Source organism: Blennius ocellaris (genome assembly GCF_963422515.1).
Source record: "Blennius ocellaris genome assembly, chromosome: 3".
Taxonomy (NCBI): domain Eukaryota; kingdom Metazoa; phylum Chordata; class Actinopteri; order Blenniiformes; family Blenniidae; genus Blennius; species Blennius ocellaris.
Window position 1 is genome coordinate 8,561,906 of NC_137652.1, and position 23,051 is coordinate 8,584,956.

Consider the following 23,051-nt stretch of genomic DNA (forward strand, 5'->3'; position numbering starts at 1 on the left):
GTAGAATAATGGGGATTTACCCAGAACTCCCGGGGGAGTTCACATGAACTTGCCTCTGAAACCCGTCACCATTTGTTCCTGTTGTGTTGCTGCCAGCGGGGGAAGTGTTTCAAAAGGCTGGAGAGGGAAAATACAAGTATTTTTTAGAGTATCAAATGTAGTGTTTGTAATGTGTTGTATTTTCTCTCTCTCCTCTCTCTCTCTCTCTCTCTCTCTCTCTCTCCTCTCTCTCTCTCTCTCTCTCTCTCCTCTCTCTCTCTCTCTCCTCTCTCTCTCTCTCTCTCTCTCTCTCTCTCTCTCTCTCTCTCTCTCTCTCTCTCTCTCTCTCTCTCAATGATGAGAGATCATTGTACTTTATGTGTGGTTCTTGTGAAATTAGTTGTGTGATTAAACGCAGACACACTCCTCCACACACTACCCATCATTATAGTTCCCTGCATGTAAAACCCTCGTCCTGTGAGTAGATAAATGATTAAGGGTATAATTGAGTCCATTGTTTGGTAAAAAAAAAAAAGATGGATGACCATATACTGCGCTGATGGGCTCAGTGGTAGCCATGGATTCCGGCCACGTTGCCCTCAGAGGACTCACTGAAGCTCTAAACACAGCTGAGTTTTTAACACTCCCACGTGCACACAGATGCCTGGATCACCTAGGACCAGAACCAGAGGCCCAGAGGATTCACAGTGCTGCTCAATGACCTGTTGTGACCTTTAGTTTCTGTAGCATTAACCTTCCTCTCCTCCTTCCACCCCCCCCAGTAATCACCTCTCCCCCATCCACTGCAGACCACAGGTGGTAAAGTAAGTGTACCTTTGTACTGTCGCATTAAAAGGCTGTGCGCTCCCAATTCTGTGATTGATTAACATGGAGTTAGAATATCTTTACGTTGGGTAAAACATGTCTAATTGACGTCTTTGTGGCTCTCTGCAGTTTTCTGGACAACACCATACGCTCAACCGTGGAGCAGCACCTCTTTGACGTCAACCTTCCGGAGGCTCCAGAAACCTGTGTGTCGAACGCACATCCTTCAAGCACGGGAGCGACGTCAACGGCACGACAGAGACGTCGACACCAGAGAGAACAGCAGGAGGAGTGCACGAGGCAGCTGGACAGAAAAAGGTACCCCAGTGAAGTCAGTGGCCATTTGTGTTTCCTGGAAGCATCGATGTGCACTGCTCAAGTGTTTGTGCTCATCACCGAACGTACTGTCTGTCTCGAAGCATTTCTCCTTGTGAAACTCACTGGTCATATTACCTCACAAATTAAAAAGACTCCAGTTAAATTCTGCTTTTCTCCCACATTCCAAAGGCTTGTGAGTTTTAGTCAAGGACATTAAAAAAAAAAAAAAAAAAAAAGAGTTGAGTAAACAGATTCTACAGCCATGTAAGCTGAAGTAAATTAGTAAAATGAGTCCAGGTCAAAAGTGACCAAAAGCAATGAAAGTCGTATAAATGTTCAGTCTCAGGACTACACAGCTTCTGGAAAGGCTGGTCTCAAACCAGTGCAGTTGATGTAACCCATCTTGTTTTTAACTGATTTTAGGGACAAAGTACCTTATTAAACATGTAATCTCTTCGACTGCTCACCTTTTCAGGCGTCACCACAGTAAGTTTATCCTGTTTAGGGTTGTGGGTGCCCTTTTGTTATTCATTTGTCTATAATTTATTTATTCATCAGTTTTGAAAATGTAATTTTTTTTGCCCATCATATAGGCCACTAAGTGAACTTGAATTACCTGAGTGTAAATGTGACTGATGACATCTTTACTCTTTTTATGTAGTAAAAAAACATTTTAGCAAGAACTTTCTTATTTCCATAACCTGCATATAATATCTTTTATCTCTGAAACAGAAGTTATTATTTGTTATATTCTGTATGTGTATTCATTAATGTCAACAACTTCAGTGGGTGGTGGAGCTATACAGACACACATTGTCTAAATATTATGAAAATTCTTCAGGCAGGAGTGACATTGAACACGCACCGTGAAATTTCCTGAACCAAGGCAAATTTTTTCTCTGATATGTTAATCTAAATATGTGTGCATGTATTTTCTTTTTTTACTTAGTAATAATAAATAGTGGAGTAACTTTCTAAAGCCTGACCTCACTGTATTAATGCTCTACTAATACTAGCAGTTATCTTGGTTCCTATAAACAGCGGTGTAGTTTCCTGCTGTGTGGGGAGCTTGACACAGTGCAGTCATAACAACCGGAGTCGCTCTAATCCTCACTGACTGAAGCCTTTGAGATCGGTGACACACGGATTAATGGAGTGTCTCAGCCCAGAGTCTTAACAAAAAAAAAAAAAAAAAAAACTGTCAATAAGAGAGTGGACAGTAAATAGAATTATCACAAAAGCCAAACAGCACATTAGCTGCATGAGAAGGTATAATAAAGGCTTCTGATGACATTGACATTTGGCTCTCGCTGTGAAGCCGATTAAAACAAACTGAAGAGAGCAGACGTCTCACTTCTCCCTTTATTTTCATTCTTTTGTCTAATGCGCAGAGCCGCGTCGTTCGGGGCTGTCACCAACAAGGAGAACATCCCGTCGAGCGGTGGCAGCAGCTCGGGCAGCGCGGGGGAGGACACGGGCCGCGGCGTGGACCCCGCAGGGAGGCCAGGGTGCTGGACCTCAGCGGACCCCCCAAAACCAGGAAGTGGAAACACAGCCCCACTCTCGTGCAACGTATCGTCAACCAGGCCGACGTCACAGTGAGTTTGCACTTAACTCATCTCTTTTTACACATTTAAATCCTTTTTTTTTTTTTTTTTGGGAAATACAAATGACTGTAAACAAACTGTTTGCACAAATGAAAGAGTGCAGAGGGTTTTGATGAAATGCTTTCAAAATCAAAGATGTTTGAGGTTTGTGTTTGGTTTCTATGAAAGAGAAATAGTTATTTAAAGAAAACAACAAACTAAGGGCTAAGAGCTCCAAAAAGCTATTTTTCCATCAGATAAGATATTCTTACTTCGTCATTCTACCTGGAGGCAGGATGAACATTTTAATCATTTTCATTCATTTATATAGTCCTGACAATGCAACTAAACAAATTTAAATTCCAAACATTTAATGAATCAAACACCTTTTATTTACGAGTTTCCCAAGACTGTGAGTAATACACTGCATCACCACATTCAGAGATTTTTCTCTCCAAACATACCAGAAGAGAATAAAGGCTTAATCTCTGCTGCTTGTCTTTTCCATTTCCGAGCCTCTTAAAGTAATTGTAGACAGCAGTGAGCAAGATCGGCTAAATAAAGGGCCAGTAAGGAAATGACAGGAAGCTGTGCAGCTGTCTGACGCTCCCCTGTCATTTTGCTCCAGCTTGTAACATGCAGCTAATTGTTACCCACTTTTTTTTTTTCTGGAGTGGTCCAAATGAAGGGTCATTCTTGTTTGCACAATTATCTGTAGCTTTTACTGAGAGGATGCAAAAAGCATTTTCCCAGAGTTTGGTTGAGGGGGCAATGTGGGTACAATCACTCACTTAATCTAAATTGTGGACGTTTCCTATGATAAAGTGCTGCATTAAAAGGACATTTCTGAACATTGTTTAATTTTTTTTGTGTGTTAAATGAGATAAATTGGATTATAGAGGACATATTTTTAACCTCTGCTGGAAGAAAAGCTATTGATTCATTGGGCTAAATAAACAAGTTTCAGACAAATGGAAAATAACCCTCACTGTGGTCATTAAACAACACGATTTATTGAAGTCAGAGTTTTAACATTTTCCCAACACTGCCATCCAAATGCTATTAGAGTTGTACTTCAAATGTAGTGTATACATTGATGCCATACTTTGTGACGCCAACTATTTCATTCTCATTATTCACATTGGTCCTGCTGTGTCTTGCTGTCTTGGGTTGAGTTTAAGCAGATGGTTTAAAAAAAAAAAAACCCATCTTGGTCAGCTGTCTCTGATATGACGATTACGATACGGAGAGTCAAGAACCCGGCTGCCCGGCAGTGCTGTGGAGAACTCGGACCTCTAAACGAGAAGTATGTGAAAGCCGTGACAGTTACGAGGACATAGTGTGAATCTGTGCTGCTGAAACATGATGAAGCTGTCATAACCAGATCTCTGCAGACTCGTCTTACAGCACAGCCTCGTGCGAGCGAGTCAAGAGTGCAGTCAAATTATAAATGATGCTAATGTCAAGTTGAGCATGTGGATCATGTTGACTGATGGAAATAGATTTATTGAGTTAACACACTCAAGAAACAAAAAATGTAAATTTAAACACCTTTTTTTTTGTGCCAACTCTTTATGTAACTGTGCAGTTGACCCGGGCTGCCTTGACACACATATGGACGTATAAGATAACTGGCAGGACTGTGATTGGCTGTGGGAGAGTTGCATTGAGTGGCTGACAGCAGAGGTTTGATGCTGAAGGTCTGTGTGTGTCTCAGTGTGAACAGTTGCCTCTATGAATGTAAGCTCCAGTAGGTCAAGAGCCACTGAGGCTAATCAGCAGCTCTATAAGCCTCTCCCAGGGCTGCTGAGGGTTTACAACATGAGACCGTGTGTACAGAGGCTGTTTACTTCAGACTCACAATTCAATTTATATGTGCCAATGACACTTTTATAAATATATGTATATATATATATATTCAGGGCTGTTCAGTCATTATAGTGCATCTCGAAAGTACTCGCAGTGCTTCACTTGTTCCTCATTTTGTTATGTTACAGCCTTATTCCATAATGGATGATATAAAAAAAAAAAAAAAGTTCCTCGAAATTCTACAAACAATCCCCATAATGACTACTTGAAAGCTTTTTTTTTTACATTTGCACTTTTATCAACTTTTTTTTTTTTTTTAAAGAAAGCATATATACGTAATTATTCACGTCCTTTGTGCATTAATTTCTTGATGCACATTTGGCAGCTTCAAGTGTTTTTTACTATATTGTCACAAACTTGACACTCCGATCTCTGGATGGTTTTATCCTTTCCTCTTTGAAGTGCCTCTCAAGCTCCATCTGGTTGGATGAAAAGTGTCTTCACAGCCACGGTCATTATGGAGTCTTGTGTGTAGATTTTTCATGGGGAAAAAAATTATTTTATTAATTTTGGAATATGACACTGACATAACAAAATGTGAAATGAGGGAAGCTCTGTGAATATTTCGCAGATGGATAACGTCTGTAAAATATTCCAAATTGTTTTTATTATCCACACGTTTTTTTCCCCCAACACTCTTGTAATTGTGAGTGAATTGTTTTACTGTCATCGCCATGAAATTAGCCTTTTCCACCGAATAAACTTGAATTGCTTCAATGCTGCTCATCATCGGTTCCAAATTTAGATTTGGACCCGACACTTATTTTAATGATCAGCTGCACTCTGTGTTTTGCTGCTCACTGGAGAGGGATATCCTAAAAACTAGGTTGTAGTGACCTGATGGAATTTATACTTTGTAGACATCAGCAATCAGCAGCAAATCATCCATGTAGATTTAAAATATGCAAATTTAAAACTGGTTACATTTTTGCCAGCTATATGTCTGCACACTCTTCCATTGTCAATCAAGAGATTATAAAGTGGCTTCAAACTGACATCTCTTTAAATCGATATAAAACAGTCTTGGGCTGATTACACTATATCTTAGCCTGTAGTCATAATTGGGGCTTTACTACCTTTGACCTTGAAATATGCTCTATAGTCTGGTTCACACTCCGGCACTGGCTCCCAAAAAATGTAAACAAAAGAATGTAGGCCAAAGGTTGTGACAAAACCTTTATAGTTTCTCTAAACAATGTTGTGTCAAAGGATAAATGCAGTGCACGGTGGATTACTGTAGAGGTATTTTCAGCAGCTATGCAATCCCCTTAAAATAATACCTCGAGGAGTCAAAACAGCAGAAAATCCTCCATTGTACACACAAACACCAACAATCAGGGGCTAGTCAAGGGCGATGGCGGCCCCGACGCCTGTCACATCTTTTGTTTTGCCCATCATGAGCTCATAGATCTGTCCAACTGCACCACAACGAGGACAAAAAGTCTGCTTTTCGAATGGTTTAGAATTCTTATCATTGCCCCAATCTCACTGGACTGCATAAAGCTGCAAACACAAATCGTGAAGGAGTTTCCAAAGTATCTTGAAATGCATCCAGATGTTCGCAGTTTTGTTGCATCCCAATGTGTCACTTGAACACATTGGGGCTAGGGGGGGGGGGCTAGTCCTATAGCTAGATGTTAACCATGTCGGGGTCCTCATCCAGCCGCTTTTTTTATTTTTGCCGATTTGGGTATTTTACTCACATTTTTCTCTCTCACTCGTCACAAGTTGTCGTAGGCCAGCGAGACACAGTCTTGACAGAGCAATCACACCACAATGTGTTTGAATCACACCAAGCCTGCTTAAATCCTTTAGCCAAGGCACTGTGGCTGTCGATGAAGAGAAAGGAACGATGGGAGCATCAAATATACTGATCACTCAAAAAGCAAACAACTGATGTTAAGTCTAAACTATTTTGGCAATAAAACTATGTTGTTGTTTTTTTTTTTCACAGTTCAAAGAATGTGTTGGTGAAAGACCCGAAGGAAGCCACATGGACACGTCTCAGAAAGAGTAAGCTTTTCAAAATTGATCATTTTCCCCATAAACTCAAGGATTCCAGCACCAGTGACTGTTTTACATCAATGAGCTACCGACTGCTGCTCTCGGTTATCTCGACCAATCTGTTTGGTATGTTTATCTGATATGAGCATAAAGCAGAGATACATGACGGTACGGTTTCACACCGCTGTGGGCGTCTGACTGTGAAGTCTGAGATGAACAACAGGAAGTTTATTTGCCAAACGCTGGCGTCAACGCTGCTACATTGGTTTCTCTGTTGTATTTTCCAGGAAGGCGATTTCAAGACAAGATGGAGTTTCCTCTGCTTCGCAGGTAAGTTCAATGTCACCGAGACCTACCTGTTAGTGTCACACAAGTCATCTTTTTATACAGGCGGGAACAGGACTGGTAAGAAAAGGAAAGGAAATGAATAAGAGACAAATGGCAGAGGGTGGATTTGTATTGAAAGGGTATTTTGCGGAGATGGCAAAAGCCAAATAATATAGGTTAAATAATCAATTGTAAAATTGCCATGGGAATCTGCCCTCTGTCCAGGAAAGGCAGATTCAACTGTGCACAATAATTTAGCATCGAATACTCCCGCAGATTCGTATCAGGTTTTATTTTTATACTGAAATATGATGGTTGGTGTTGATTTCCACTTTTTGTTTATGTTCCTTTAAATATTGAATCAATAAATTGCACACATTGAAGCCAATACATGGATTTATTTCAAAATCAAGGCAGGTTCGTTTTGTAAAATCTCATTTACACCCTGAGCAGGTCAGCAGCCCTTTGACTCCGTCCAGCCTGTGTGTCTATCTGGGGGATAGAAATCACCAAAACAAAATCTAACAACCAAAACTCCAAAGAAAATGACCACAATTTTGTTTATAAATACCTCAGCTGAGAGTCTGAGCTCTTTCCACTGAGTTTTGTTTTGACCAGTGCCATTACTCATTCAGCTTTTACTGAACAGAAACTGCAGCTCCACAGCAACGTGGAGAGGGGGTAACAGCGTTCCCAGAAATAGGGATTTTTCCACCGTTATACTTACAAAAAGTCATTATTCAGTCTGCTGTTTGAAACACTCGGACACATGTATTGATTTGAAGTTTTGATAACCCCACTCGAGGTAACAGAAGGAAACAAGCCACCTTCTCCATCTGCTCGTCTCCAGTCTTGTTCTGTAGCAGCGCCTCTCAGCAGATTCATGCAGCATGACACCAATATGGAGGGTGAATCTTTGTTCCAAGCGACGCAGATGGATTTTAGTAGCAGCGCCGGCTGCGGCTCTGCCTTCGCCGCCACTGTGAAACCGAGCCACGCCATCTGGAGCCGGCATGAAGCCATCCTCCGTGTGGAGGCTGGTGCCGCACCCACGTAGCAGGTCATTAAAGACCCCATGAAATGACAAACACCATTCACTTAGTTTCCATCTTTCGCATCGCGTCATATGCGTCAAATGATGGTTCAGAAAGAGGTTTTTGGAGTCGGACGCGCTCTTTTTCTCGTCCCGTAAAACAGATTCGACTCGTAATGATTTATCCTGCACGTGAAGGTGTTCACCGTGTTTCATCATGACAAATGCACATGCAGCTTTAGCCTCGTTTCCTCTGCGCCAGCGCCAGGACGGCTTTTTCTTCGTCTCTTAAAGTAATTAGTAAAATGATATAAGTGAGTCTGAGTTGGTGGATGAAGTGATACACGAGAGAATGACCCCCTCCCCTGCAGCTGAATGGGCAGATGTTATGTCAGAGGATTATATAAAACACATGGTATTTAACATATATGGACTTTTTTTTTAATCAGTTGGAAAGAAAAGTGAAGCTTTGGGACATATATATGATATAGCTTAAGGAACAATAAACAGGAGTAATCTAATCACCAAACTCAGCCTCTTAAGGATTATGAAAAGGTTTGGGGAGTTTTTCTTTGTTATGAGCAGGCTCGCAATGATCACGTGACACTGGGAGACAAATAATTGCAAAAAGAAAGAAGAAAGTGTAAATAGGCAGAGAAGAGGATGATTGACACTGATCGAAACAACAACCTGGATTCAGTTAACTGCTGAGGTGATGAGTGGATGTCAGACAGGCGGAACCGTGGATCAGGTCGAGTGAGAGAAAGGACACACCTCCAGTGTGCACAAGACACACAAACAAACAAATCTTTGTGGGGGTTTTTTTTTCCACTGATGTAATGTATATCTTGGTCCTTCACACATGGATCCTAACTTAAACTTAACTGTAGCTTTAGCCCCTAAGGGACGCTGCATTTTGGTGTGTGAGGCCGGTCCAACCCCAGATCTGTGGCACCCATGCAGGAAAAACTAACAAAACAAGAAGCACAAGATAAAATAGACCTGATGCTCTGAAGGTATAGGAGGCTGAAGAAGGTTGGATGGATGACGTTTTACAAACTTCCGTGTGCAGTTGTGTCTTGGCTGCAAGGGGACACTCCAAACATGCTGCAGCAACAATGCTGATAGCAGGAAGTGAAAGCTGCATTCAGGTCAAGTTGACTCTATAAAGAGATGACTTCAAAAACCAACAACCACTGTTGTGTGGCAAAACTATTATCGAGAGGTTATCTTTTTCTTCAGTTTGTTTAGTGTTCGAATGAAAATGCTGCAGAGAGCTGGAGTGGTGACGGACACAAGGTTCATGGCAGGACAGGACCGAAATCTGTTTTCAGTCACGTTATGAGGATGTGTTAATCCTTATGGGAACAAAAAGTAATTTCCCTCTGAAGCAAAATCATCCCATTTTAAGACAAGAACGCGGTTTACAGTCAGGTGTAGGTCAAGGGTTGGTGTCATCGTTTTGGTTTGTACAAATCTCTAGGAAATTAATATCAGTCAGTGTGTGTGTGTGTGTGTGTGTGTGTGTGTGTGTGTGTGTGTGTGTGTGTGTGTGTGTGTGTGTGTGGGTGTGTGGGTGTGTGGGTGGGTGGGTGGGTGGGTGGGTGGGTGGGTGTGTGGGTGTGTGTGTACATGAGCTTGTTTGTTTGCCACCTAAGCCTTGTAAATTCCTCTCGGTTTGTTTATACACTGGGTGTGTAAACCCTCCAAACACAGCTTAATCATTGTTTAACGTATCGTCTTGTTCGGTCAGCAACTCGAAATCCACACGCACACGCACACACACACATTCCCTGGAACATCCGCCAAAGTGTTCACTCGCTTGAGCTTTGATTACATCATTATTAGAGGTCCAGCTGGTGTAAAGGAGGGGTGTGTGTGTGTGTGTGTGTGTGTGTGTGTGTGTGTGTGTGTGTGTGTGTGTGTGTGTGTGTGTGTGTGTGTGTGTGTGTGTGTGTGTGTGTGTGTGTGTGTGTGTGTGTGTGTCCTGAAACATCTGCGTTGAAGTTAATCTGTGTAGATTCCCTCCAGAGTATCTTGTAGTAAGAAAGCTTGCATCTCCTTCACTGATTACATTTTCCTGCAGGTTGATAATCGTTAAAACACATCAAACAAGACAGACTGATCCTCAACTATCAGCTCTTTTGTACATTCAATGGTTCATTTGCACATAGAAACCTATGATGTTGTTTTATTTGTGTTCTCCTGGGGAGACAGTTTATTTCTGAACAGCAGATTAGACACAATGTTTTGTGACCAGGGCAGAAATGCCATGTTTACATGTGGGGTCAATAATCAGAGTCGGGAGTCGGGGGAAGGAAAACTTTTAGTGATGAGCTGAGCTCGGAGAATCAGACCTCACATCACATTCATCCAGTGCACGGATGCTTCTAAAAGCTTCATAGGTCTGTACTTTAATTGCACAACTGCCATCAGGGCTTCTACTAACAGTTAACAAGGAACAACATAAACAGTGCAGAATTAATTCAATTTGGCTGGAAAATTAAATGCAACGAACGCAGTTTGTTTGTTTATTTTTTTCTTGAATGCGTGACCTTATTGTACATCTGAGTCATTTCTGAAGAGAGTGCTGTTGACCTGGTAAAAGGTAATTAAAGATTTCATAAATGGATTCAGAGCAAAACACATGGCGGACAACACCATAAACATTAAAATGTGCTTCTATTTAGTGTTAAAAACACTAAATTACCATGAAAAAGAAGGTCATTAGTAAACAAGTTTACAATAATTTGCTTGAAATTTTTTTTTACTGAAATGTTGTTTATGGTCAACAATGTAAAAAAACGCAAATATACATGTAGCATTGTTGTTAATACAATACCACTGTATGTTTCAATGCAGTGTTTCATGACAACGTTGGTTTTTCTTTGTTAATTATTTCAACGATACCTCAGATTACCACCTTTCAATCAATGCATATGTGTGTAATCGTGCGGAGCACAGAGGACGGAGGACAGGGCTCTGTGGGGTAGCAGAATAAATAAACAGTACGGGTGTATGAATAGATGGAGTCTATGAGTTCCCATCAGATGTCACATGAGAAGCAGCCCAGTCAGGTGACGCATCCATGCAAACATCCACCGTACCGACATGCAACACTGGCACAGTGGAGTCCCGCTGGTCCGGCAAAGGTTTAACTTCACGATACGTCGGTGTTTTTGATCGCCGCGGTTTCGCGGTAAAAAACAAACTTTGCAGTTAGTCAAAGTTCCGTACATTTGACTTGCATGGGATTAAAGGACTGTTTATGAATGATTAAATAAATGTTTCATCCACTGGTTGAAGCATTACAGGTACGATTTGCAGCTTCTCCAGTGAAGCGTATCAAGTCTTTACCAAAGTGAGCAGAAGCTGCTGAGTTTCCACTGCTGGTATCAGGTGAAGATCTACATGGAAACTAAATTATCAGATTTTAGGATTATTTATCTCTAAATGACCAATTTGTCATTTTCGCAGCGACTCACAGGGGCAAGTCTTATGCCATGTTGTTTAATTGTTACACGGTGTGTTCAAGTGCTGCCACAAACGGACGTGCCTTTCCCCTCAGTGTTGTTTGAAGGATTACATACCGAATGTTGGCTGAGTGAATGAGTGCACTGTGTACGTGCACATGGTGGGAGGTTTCCCAACTTGAAAACAGTGACAGTAAGTGCAGCTTAGGCAGGGAGGGAGGGAGGGAGGGAGGGGTTCACACTCCGCACGTTCTCCGAGGGCAACAGTACCACTTTGTATCGTCTGCGATCCAACACCACTCCGGTTTTATCTCTCATGTAACCACCGACGGGAGTTGATACTGTTTCTGGCAAAACGCAACCCCAACACACATGAGACCAATTACGCTGCTCTGCCTTAATCTCGCACAAACCCAGCCAACAACAATTTAGTATCACTGATGAAGAAAAAACAAAAACAACAACGAAAAAACAAGGGCTTTTGTAACCAGATTGAAGTGCACCCATTCCAGTAAGTGCGTGGTACTTGTGAGCTTCGGCATCCCTGCGTCTTGATAAGTTTTCCCTAAAAATAGCCCGGTCCCACGCCCAGGCAGAGGAAACGGGACCCCCATGAGGTTTGGCGCTAAATGATCCATGAACATGCCCTAAATGCATGACCAGCCTGAGTGGGATGTTTGTCCAGATTATTTACGCTACACCGGAGATTAAGGACACAGCTTTGAGCCTGTGATTAAAAAAAAAAAAAAAAAATGGGGGGGATGAGGTTTTTTTTTTAGGAATGTGGTTCAATCAGAGCTGGATGGAGTCCTAACCATTTTGTGGTTCAGGTGTTCTGTTACATCGCTTAATTTATACTTGTTGAAAATACACGTGGCATTGTTGAAATACCACTTTTATTTTTTTCCTCAACCGCTGTTCCAAGTATATGTTACTTTATAACCACAAGTGCCCCAGCTTCAGAGAAGATCACTCCCAAGTGCATGTATAATGCTTTACCCTGAGCTAATGGCAAACCCTGCTGAGTCGTACCGCCTACATTTGTCTTATCTGTTTAAAGGAGTCATATTATGCAAAATTCACTTTCTAATGGTTGTCCAACAGTAAAATAGTTACAACTTATATAGTGTCATTTGGGGTTTAGCCAATCACAAACAAGGTAGTTCCTCCCTTTAACCCCCCCCCCCCCCCCCCCCCCCCCACCACCACCACCACCAGTGAGGCAGCTCTGCTCTGGCACATGGCACCACCAGATGAGGTACTTTTTTCTCTTCCCAAGATGGGCAATGTGTGGGCGGAGCCAGTCCAGCTCGCGCAGACACAGCAGATTCTGAACGATCCAATATTCAAATGGATGAAAAATCAAGGAAAACCTAGATTTGGGGCAATAAATGTAGAATACAAAGTTTTTGGCCCATGTGGAAGTGTTGAAAAGCTGAATAATATGACCCTTTTTCAGGTAGATCAAAGTGCTCTTCATCACAGTATAACCAGAATATTTGTAACTTGTCGTGTTTGAGGCGCGTAAGGAAATGTGCATGTAGTTTTCCTGCACACACGGAAACAGACAGAGAGATGGTGTCTGAAGAAAACAAAAAGCTTCCAGTCAGCCTACGTGTGCTGGCTCACAAGCTGGATGAATTTTCTGCTTCTTTTTTTTTTGTTGCCCCACACCCCCTCCTCTCTGCTCCTGTTGCTGTGAAACAAACAAGTCCAGATCTGCTCCCGGGTGGGGAATACAGTGAGGGGGCGGCCCCTCCCTCTCCCCTCCCCTCGAGTGGGCGGATGTTTTGGGCAGCCCTCGGCGGCCAATGGCGCGTGGGGAGCGGCCCCCTCCGCCGGGGCAGGGCCAGTCGGAGGGAGTGTCACGTCAACTTAAAGAGTGTGTCCGCCGCGCAGCGCCTTGTTGTTGTTGCCGCTGAGCTCTCCGCTCCTCGTCCTCCCTCTCTCATGGTTGTGCAGACGCTCAGGATGAAGATCCAGGAGTCGCCCGTCGCGTGTGACGCGGGGAGAGCCGGCGACGTGCGCGGCTCGGACCCGGACTGCGACAAGCCGAGCTGCGAGGACGTGCCCCGGCTGGACCTGACGGCCCTCACCGAGGACAACAACTGGGGAGGTGAGAGCTGCTGGGGGGGAAAGCGGCCCCTTCTACTGAGTGTGTGTTTTTCGCTTGGTTTTTTTTTGTGCGTGTGTGTGGTGGTGTCTGGAGCACGCGGACATGTCCAGGCAGCACGCGCAGTGTCCTCCACCCAGACTCTGCACGCTGCGCACGAGGAGTCTTGTGTGGCAGCTGCACACCTTCTGCTCCCTCTTCTTCCTCCTCCTCCTCCTCCTCTTCCTCCTCCTCCTTGCAGAATTACAGTCAAAAGATCCTCTTAAGTTCTCGAGGCACTTCTATCTGGAGGAGGGGACGCTGGAGCCGTGCTTGTTTACCCTGTTTGTCAGAGAAGTCGCGCATGAGAGAAGTCCAAGTTCGGGGCTCACAGTTTTTCTTTCTTCTTACTTTTACCAAGTGTGGAAGGTTGTTCGCAGCACGAAGCGACAGCTGCTGCAGTTCTCTGTGAAAATCAATGATAACGTAGGAGTCTATGTGGCGTATTGATCCTCGCTCGTGCTCCATTTTAAAACTCTTGCCGCTGCTGTTGTTGTTATTGGCTGCGCATGTGCCTCCAGTGTCACTTCTGCACATGTTTGGCTCTAATGCATGACGAAGCATGCCAGGGTCATTTATTGACGCTGGCTCATCGGGTGTGGTTATGTACATCATGCATTAAACGCCCACACCATTCCCGCATCGGTCTTGCCCTTTTAAATTCATAAGCACGTGCTTGAAAGTTCTGTTGCTGGACCGCAGAGGAAATGAGCTGCAATCATAGCACACAGAGGCTCTCCATTGTTTATTTCGGATGTTGCCACACAGCAGAGGTGGGTGGAGTTGGTCCCTGTAAACCAGTGAAAGCTTCTCTAAGCTCCACGCCGGAATGGCAACCAACAGGTTCATTCTCACAAACGACATGCTGCAATAGCAATACCAATGCATGTTGCAGCATGTGTTGACATCTTTCCATGATGTGAGAATCGACAGAGCCGCTCTGTGCAGTGACTCTGGGCTCTCCACAGCTTGAGGCAGCAGAAGATGATTCCATGTTTTGTGGAGCTCTCTAGTGGCCAGACCTCCCTGGTGACTAGAACCAGAGCTGTGCGAGAGGCTGCTGCTCGTTCTGCCTGAAGTGAATCATGCAAAGTCTAGAAATGCCACAAAACTTTCACACCGCAACTTTAGTTTGTATAAAACCTGAAGTGATGCTTTAAAAAATGGCTTTGCGAGCCACTTCGGCATATAGTGCTTACTGACGGCGTGGGCCCCGAATTAAAATGTAAGCGACGATGCAATGGAGGTCAACTGCTGTTTTCTCAGCTCACGTGTCTGTTTTACTATGTGACTTTTTCACCCAGATCACTCGCATCCCCCCCCCCTCTTATTTATCCTCCTTTTTTGTACATTCTGTTCTGCATGCATAGCTGAGCTCAGGCATCAGGGACGCCACAGGGAGCGAGCCTGATTGGCTGTGACGGGTCGCTCAGACGCACCGCGCCTCCTCGAGGTGATTTTATTCCCCCCCCCGAGCGTGAGGCCGAGGCCGCCGTGGCACGGGCTGCGGGTTTGTGTGAAAGTTTAACTTTCTCTCAGTCGCTGGCACAGATACTCGGCAGCGAGCTGTGCCAAAGGCGGATTTATGTTCTGCCCAGAAGAGCCGGGCTGAATAGTCGCTTGATGAAACGGTGCAAATTCTGCACAGGAGGAAGTATTACTGGAAAAATGAGCGTGGGGATGGCGGCACTCGGTGGTGATGGGAGGCGTTCGTCCCTGTATAGTTTGTGCCAGTGCGTGTCCTGGTGACCTGATATTTCCTCCGTGCTCACCAGCCTGCCAACACCCCGACACGAGGGAGCACTACCCCCCCCAAGTGTCTTGAGGTTTCATGAAAGTCTAGCGATCGCTGTCTTTTAATCACGTGCGAACAAACACCCAGTGGGCTTTACCGCACATCTGTTTCACACGTTCTTCCCGCTCAATCCTGTCTTTTCTTTCTCCCCACTTCCCTTTTCCTCTTCCGCCTTTTTCCAGACTCTTCCTACATTAGCGCCCCTTTCCTTGATTTCAAAAGGATTTTCCATCCCGGCTGCTGCGATGGTAAGTGGCAAGTCGCTCCCTCGCTGACCCGCCTCGCCACAAATAACATGTCCGACAGAACGAGGCTGCCTCAGTGACCTTTTCCTCTGCATGGCAACATGGCTGGCTGATCTGGAACATTGTGTCTGAGTGTCTCGCGCACGGCAACCTTTGGCGAAATGGCACTCTGCCACGTCGTCTTTGTCTGCGTGTGTTTCATTAGTCCACTTAATCCTGGACCCTCGGCAAGCAGTTGATTTAATGGATTAATTTCAAATGGCATGAAGCCTCGCTGGCCGGCCGGCCACGCCGTACTAAGCCAGTTAATGGGCCTGGAAGGCGGACGTTGGGTGTGATTGGCGGTTTGAACCTGCCGCTGTGAGCGAGAGCTGACGTGCCTCAGAGCGGCGACTTGATAAAATGCACGTACCGAGCAGCGGAGGTGAACCCTCGGGACTCCTCAGCTGGAATTTGAGCTAAACCGCCCCTCGTCGGCCTCGAGTCTCCCCGGCTAAGAAAAATATGCATGTGCCTCTTTAGACCGGGTGTGCGTATTTTCACGGTTGTATACTGACACCTTGATTGTTTACACTGACGGCTGGTTCCCCCTCCGAGATTGTTTTCTCTCCCTCCATCCGTTCTCTTTGTGGAACAACTCCTCTGCGTATTTCAAGTCTCCTGACATTCGAAGTTACTGCTCTAACCCCCCCCCCCCTTTTTTTTTTTTCTACATTATTAGTTCTCCTATGATAACAGCGAACTCTGTGAGACAACCTGACACTCCCCCTGCTGCGTAACCTTTTATTTTTCTCACGCACACGTGCTCCAACAGACGTTTATCTCTCGCCGTGCAGAAACTCATCACTGTGCCTCCCTGCCGGGTTCGGGCCCTGACATTATCCCACAGAGAGCCGGGGCTTTATTAATAGCCAGGGGACTGTCAGGGGTATCTTCACGGCTATTTTCTTCAGACATAATTATTGCCAGTGGAGACCGAGGTAGCCAGGGGATGAGCCCGGAGAGAGGGAGAGGGAGAAAGAAAGAAAGGGAGGGAGTGGGAGAGTGGGTGTGACTTGCACACAGTTTGAGAACAACAACAACATCTGCGACAGTCCAGCCCCAGAGGAAGGCTTTTTTTTTTTTTTTTTTTTTCTCCCCTCCCTCCTCCCACAAAGCGTGAGGTCCGCTCATGTAGCTTGCAGGGACAGAAGTGGCCTTATTGTGTCTGCAGGATGAGAAGTGCTGCTGAGTGCTACTGTTCAACACTTCCCGGCCCTTCGGGCTTCGGATCTTCAGGTTTTTGTTTTGATTTTCTTGGGTCCATCTCTGCACAGTGCGCATTTGTAAAACACAGAATTGAGCAATTTAATTCAATTAAAGCACTGAAACGATATTCCGAGAGAGCGGTGCTTTCCAGCCTTGGACCTGGAACCCCGGGTGAGGGGCAAAGCGTTCTTATGACTGACGCATTGTTCAAATCAGATTTGCACAAGTCAAATTAACTCTGAATAAGACGCTTCCCAGAATCCCCGAGCAAATCTGGTAAAAGCCTTGTATATTCATGGCGGCAAGACATAAATGCCTTTCTGGGTAAACTCTAGGAAAACAAAGGTGACGAGCCACTATGATGGAGGATTATTTTGTGTTACTTAATGCAATTTGAAAAAACACTTTTCACAGTAATGATCTCCAAAAGAATGAAGCCAGAAGGCAACCAGAACAGGCAGGACTGAGCCCCCAGCACCACAAGCTGAACTAGACTGGTTTAAACGGATTGCTTTTTTTTTTTTGAGATAAAAACAAAGTGATATATGTGAACCTTGCGTGCGACGTCTGTGTCACTGTGTCGCTTCCGGCCCTCTTTTTAAACCCCCCTAACATGACTTCTTTATTGACCAAACTTGTGTTGTTTTAAGAGCTCAGATTCTAAACCGCACGTCTCGCTGTCTTGCTTTGTGGCGCAGAGCCGGTCCCGGCGTACTCTCTTCAGAGGGAGAGCATGGACCGCGAGGAAGCGCGACTGTCGCCTCATGCCGGCGGTCGTCTGATCCGCCAGCTGGTGGAGGAGGACAGCGACCCCATGGTGTCGCCTCGTTTCTACGCCTACGGACAGTGCCAGCAGTACCTGGACGACACGGAGGTGCCTCCGTCGCCGCCCAACGCACACTCGTTCGTCAGGTGAGCGGCCGCCAGCGGAGCCGCGACTGGAAGCGACGGCGGGGACCCGTAGCTAACGAATGATGCTCGTCTGTACAGCCGCAGGAGGAGTTCGTCTCTGGGCTCCTGCGACGACGAGAAAGAGGAACTGACCTCCGCTCAGCTGACGAAGAGGATTCACATTCTGAAGAAGAAGATCCACAGGTTTGAGGAGAAGTTTGAAGACGAGCGAAAGTACAGGGTAGGTGGTACGGTTGAATTCAGAGCAGTGTATAAAGCTCACTGTGAGATTTTTTGCTGATCAAATACGTTTGGATGCTGCTGCTGCTGCGTCATTTAAAAAACTTATTGTTATTGTAATCCAGCCCTCCCATTGTGACAAAGTCGCCAACCCAGAAGTGCTGAGATGGGTTAACGAGCTGGCCAGGCTTCGTCGAGAGCTCAAAGGTACCACAGAAAGTGATAACCACTGCTCCAAAATACCAAACTAAAGCCTGTAAAGCTCCTAAATGTCTACGTTCTTTTTTTTTTCTTCTTCTTCTTTTTCTTCTTCTTCTTCTTCTTCCTTCATAAGAACACAAGTTGATGAAGTCCGAGGAGGACCTGCCGCCTCTGACCCGCCAGCGCAGCAACACGCTGCCCAAAAGCTTCGGCTCCCAGCTGGAGAAGAAATCTCAGCACGAGAAGGTGCCGAAGCCGCCGGTGGACAGCACTCTGGAGGCCATCCTGAAGAAGCTGCAGGAGAAGAGGGAGGAGGTGCACCGTCCCGAGGACATCAAGGTTAAAATAAAAAATATAAATAAATTAAAAAAAAAACACGTCATCGCCCGCACCCCAACAGAGATGAATAATTTAACACCTCACCGGCAACACGCAAGACAAACAACATGAATTATGAATCAGACGGCAGGGTTTAAATTTATCACGGCACAGAAATGTGTGCTTGTAACGGCACCGTTTACAAATCTGCACGTATCGCACGAGTCGCACGCGTCGCAGTGTTGAATGAACTGAGGTCACTTCTAAAATGTGATGACTCACTTCCCCCTCCCTCTGCTGACAGGATATGACACGGGAGCAGATTGCAGCAGAGAAGGTGGCCTTGCAGAAAGCCCTGCTGCACTACGAGAGCATCCACGGCCGCCCCGTAAGTCGTCCTCTGCCATCTTTGTTTACCGTCTGATCCTGACCTCTATTGCAAGGGAAGGGTAAATAATGTGCGCGGCGCACGGCATTCACAGCCTGTGCTTGTTGGTCGAGCATAAAAAATGATGAGGACAAAGAGAGGAACTTTAGAGCTGGCAAAGCTGCGGGATTCAGAGTGTAAATAAAACCAAAGTGTAATAGAGTGAATTCTTAGTTATAAAATAGGCTTAATTGTAAAACGATTGTCAAAGATGCAACAGTTGTAGACTGACTAGACTGTTTCCGTACCCCTGACGGGATCTATTTGCTTCCCTCCGTCAGGTGACCAAGAACGAGCGTCAGATCATGAAGCCGCTGTACGACCGATATCGCCTGGTGAAGCAGATCCTGTGTCGAGCCTCCACCATCCCCGTCATAGTGAGTGTCACTCTTTTTAACGGGGCCGCCACACGGCCGACTTCCCCTTTTCACAGGCTGGCGCCGCGGATCACCGCTTTCGCAGACGCGTTTTCCACCTTCTCCGGGGCCCTTTTGGTCCAGCTTTAGTGGATTTCCCCGCTCGTACAGGAGATTCGTGGAGGCAGGCGACGGAGAAAGCGCACAAACTGTCGAAATGTAACAAAGGGAAAAGGCACACAGTATTTGTGACAATACTCCAAACATCTTCATTCATGAGGGGAAATGTTTGTGCTCGCAGCCGGCGTGCCATTCCACGATTAAACCCGGCTGATTAATAACAATCTTCATTATGTAAGATATGATCTGCATTATGGAAACGCTGTTTATATAATGTTGTATCTTTAATGCTCATCATGCAAATTGAGTCCCTCGGCCATAGATTACGCTTCACGATGGTACACCAGGCATGATTATACAAGGTTATGTTATCTTGCGACAAACGAGTCGCTTGTAACGCTTTTCCATCTGAAAAGTAGCTTTGATTTTTAAATTGAATTCATTTATTTGCTCCTGCTGATGAGCGACGGCAGCTGAGAGCAGAACTCCGCAAAGTCAATTTCAAAGGAAGGAAGACCAAAATAAAATCTCAACGTGCCTGTTTCTACCTGTGCACAAATCTGGCTGCGCGTCCCGGCGTGCTTAACTCCTCCTTCTTAACCGTCACCACAGGGCTCCCCCTCCAGCAAGCGCAGAGGGCCCCTCCTTCAGCCCATTATCGAGGGTGAAACCGCTCTTTTCTTCGATGATATCAAGGTGAAGAGCTGCTGCTCTTGCTGCTGCTTCAATGATCAGACCACCCCCCCCCCCTCCATTCTGCAACCCCCCCCCCCCCCCCTTTTCCTTATTTACTACCCCCGACCTTCTAATGAACCTGATTGCTGTCTGTTGATTGGGCGGCTGCCCGTTTCCTGTGGACGTGATCAATCAGTCGCTGCTCATGTTCAAATCTTTCCGTGGCGATGCGGATGTGCGCTGCACTTTTGGGAAGATTCGTTGTTTGTCCCGGCTCCAGGCTGGAATAACATCCTGAATGACGTGTTGTCCTAACGCCCGCCGGGAGGTGTGAGCAGTGAAGTGTCGGACGGACGAGCTCATTAACTCCCATGTGAACACACTAATAATGATCGCAGACACAAAACCCGAACGAGGCGCCGTGTTCTGCTGCTGTACTGCGATGATTTATAACCCTGTCGACTAACACCGCACGATCCTCCTGCCCCCGCAGCGTTTGATCCCGAGGGCTCGCCGCACCATCTTTTTGTTTTTTTTTGTGGGGGGCGTGTTTTTTTTGTCTATTTTAAAAAAAAATGTGACCCTCCCACGCTTCCTTCGCAGGAGGAGGAGGACGGCTCGGAGGACGACGCAGACACGAAAACCCAGTTCACTGTGACCGTCCGACCCGACCTCAGCGCGCTGAGCTTCCTCGACCACATGGACGAGGACGCGGACGGTTTCATCTCGCCGGTGGACGAACTGTCGCCGTCAAAGACCACGATGGACATGAGACTGTCCAACCTGCACTCTGCCACCACGTAAGCACCGGCGCGTTGTCATCCGCTCGACTGTTGTCAAAAGTGTCGGGCTCGATCTGACGGCTTTCTATCGCTTTGCTCAAAGTGACGCTCAAAGTGATTTTCTAATGCAGATGGTGACGGGAATAAATGCAAACAAAATTAAAGATCGACAGACTCAGAAAAGACGCATGTTTCAGTGAGCTTCATTTGCACTGCAGCTGCAGGGGACGAAACTTGTTTTCTTGCGTTCAAAAGCATTAGTTTGTTAAGTTAATTCACCATCACCGAGTCAGAGTGCTGAGCCTCGGCTCTCCGCACTTCCACCGCTGTGGCAGAACGTTGAGGTTTTGAAGTGTTTCCTCTCTCCGCTGCCACAGGCAGGAACTGGTGGAGCAGCTGCAAGAGGCGCGAGAGGAGAAGAAGAGGATCCGCAAGAACCTGAAGGAGTTTGAGGAGCAGTTCCTCAGACAAAACGGGAGGTAAGAGAAACGACTTGGCGCCGAGCTCATTTGGCGCGAGGGAGGATTTCCCTCTGCGCAGGTGAGGACGTGTCCCAATACCGGCTGTGCCGTCTGTGCAGGAACGTGCAGAAGGAGGACCGCACCCCGCTGGCGGTGGAGTACAACGAATACAAGCACGTGAAAGCCAAGCTGCGGCTGCTGGAAGTCCTCATCAGCAAAAGAGACTCGGCCAAGTTCATCTGAGGAATAAAAGTGTCTGGGGGGGGAAAAAACTCCTGTAAAAGGACAGTCAAACACTTCTCACCTTGTTTGTGACCGTTTCTCCTGGAGGATTTCCTCTGGAACACACCCGAGTCACACCTGCTCCGATTTACAACTTTGTTACAGACGGGAGGGGGAAAAAAAACCCACCCCAACCCGAATCACATTTGTACGGCCGATAATTTATTTCTGTCCTTTTCAATGTTTTTATTGTAATGGAAATGTTATTTTTCTCGCGCTTAACCGTAGAGTTCGCTCAGATAAGAAAAAGACAAAAAAGCACCCTAGCAATTAAAGTGGTAGAGCTAAAACTGTTGCTATTTTTGAAGGATTCAAGGCACTTGTGTATTTTTGTAAGGGAGAAGTTACTGTTTGTATCGGAGTAACAGTATTCACTTAAATTAATAGATTTCAGTTGTGACCATCGAATATTGTCTGAAATAATTTCGTTTTGCTTCTATAGAAGTTTGATCAAGTACTTGCTCGCTGAAAGAAGTGGTTTCCTCTTTTACGCCAACCCAAAGACAGCAGCTCCTGACCGCACACACACACACACACACAAGCGGGTGAAGTTCGTGGCCTGGTACGTCACACTGCGTTCATCTCGTACGCATTGATCTGCTTTCGCTCCACATTCACTTCATGTTAAATAAGCTACTCTTGCCTGTGGATCTCTGGGATGTTTGCTCGCATTGATTGATGGTGACGGGGCCGTGCTGCGAGGCTGGATGATGGGGGGCAGTAATGGTCACTAAAAGCCCCCAACCCGACCCCCACCCCCCTCTCCTCTCCGGAGCTGGTTTTTGTAAATATGGATCACTGTGTATGTTTACATTTCTGTGAGCGAGTACTACTTTCCTTTCTTTCTCCAAAATGGATGATTATCAGTGTGACTTTTGTTTTTACTGAATGTAAAACACTGGCCAGGCATAATGAACTTTTGAGTGTGTACATTTTAGTACATAAATTGTATTTTGTATATAACATGAATGAAATCATATTTTTACTGACACTTCTTTTGGTCTCTGTGGTTTTTTTTTCTATTCTCAACAGGTTTTTTTGCTTCTTTTTTTTTTTTTTTAGATCATTTGCTCAATCATCAAATCAGAGTCACTGTTTGGACTCCGGAGTGTCTTGACGGTGACTGAAAGTAGAAATCCCACATGAGCAAAGGAAGAACATGAAAACTCCACATAGAAAGAGCCAAACCCAAAGTAATCGAGTCGACAGTACCGGTCACTTCCACCATGCTGCCATCGAGATGTATCTGCTTATTGTTGAAATAATTAAAATAAAAAGTAGTGTGCGAGAGCCTGATATGTAATGACCTAAAGTGTTTACTATAATGTAATAAAACCAATAATGTAAAAGAGTTGACAAAAAAATTAAAATGTGATCTTAGTGTATTTAATGATGCATTATTTTGTACTGATGATTGGAGAAATGGATTACAGGTTATTAATCA

General features: G+C 45.3%; 1 protein-coding gene across 1 annotated transcript in view; it reads left to right on the forward strand.

The window, feature by feature from the left end:
- Positions 1-22,598, forward strand: part of fam13a (family with sequence similarity 13 member A) — a 54,182-nt gene extending 31,584 nt beyond the window's left edge. The window contains 19 exon segments of the mRNA XM_080520234.1: positions 762-803; positions 934-1,122; positions 2,514-2,613; positions 2,615-2,650; positions 2,652-2,720; positions 6,532-6,590; positions 6,869-6,911; positions 13,377-13,530; positions 15,544-15,609; positions 17,553-17,766; positions 17,845-17,986; positions 18,111-18,192; positions 18,320-18,525; positions 18,809-18,892; positions 19,213-19,308; positions 20,020-20,103; positions 20,686-20,882; positions 21,242-21,343; positions 21,445-22,598. Of these exon segments, the coding sequence (XP_080376360.1) occupies positions 762-803; positions 934-1,122; positions 2,514-2,613; positions 2,615-2,650; positions 2,652-2,720; positions 6,532-6,590; positions 6,869-6,911; positions 13,377-13,530; positions 15,544-15,609; positions 17,553-17,766; positions 17,845-17,986; positions 18,111-18,192; positions 18,320-18,525; positions 18,809-18,892; positions 19,213-19,308; positions 20,020-20,103; positions 20,686-20,882; positions 21,242-21,343; positions 21,445-21,568 (2,089 nt within the window). The 3' untranslated portion in view covers positions 21,569-22,598.
- The last annotated feature ends 453 nt before the right edge of the window (positions 22,599-23,051 follow it).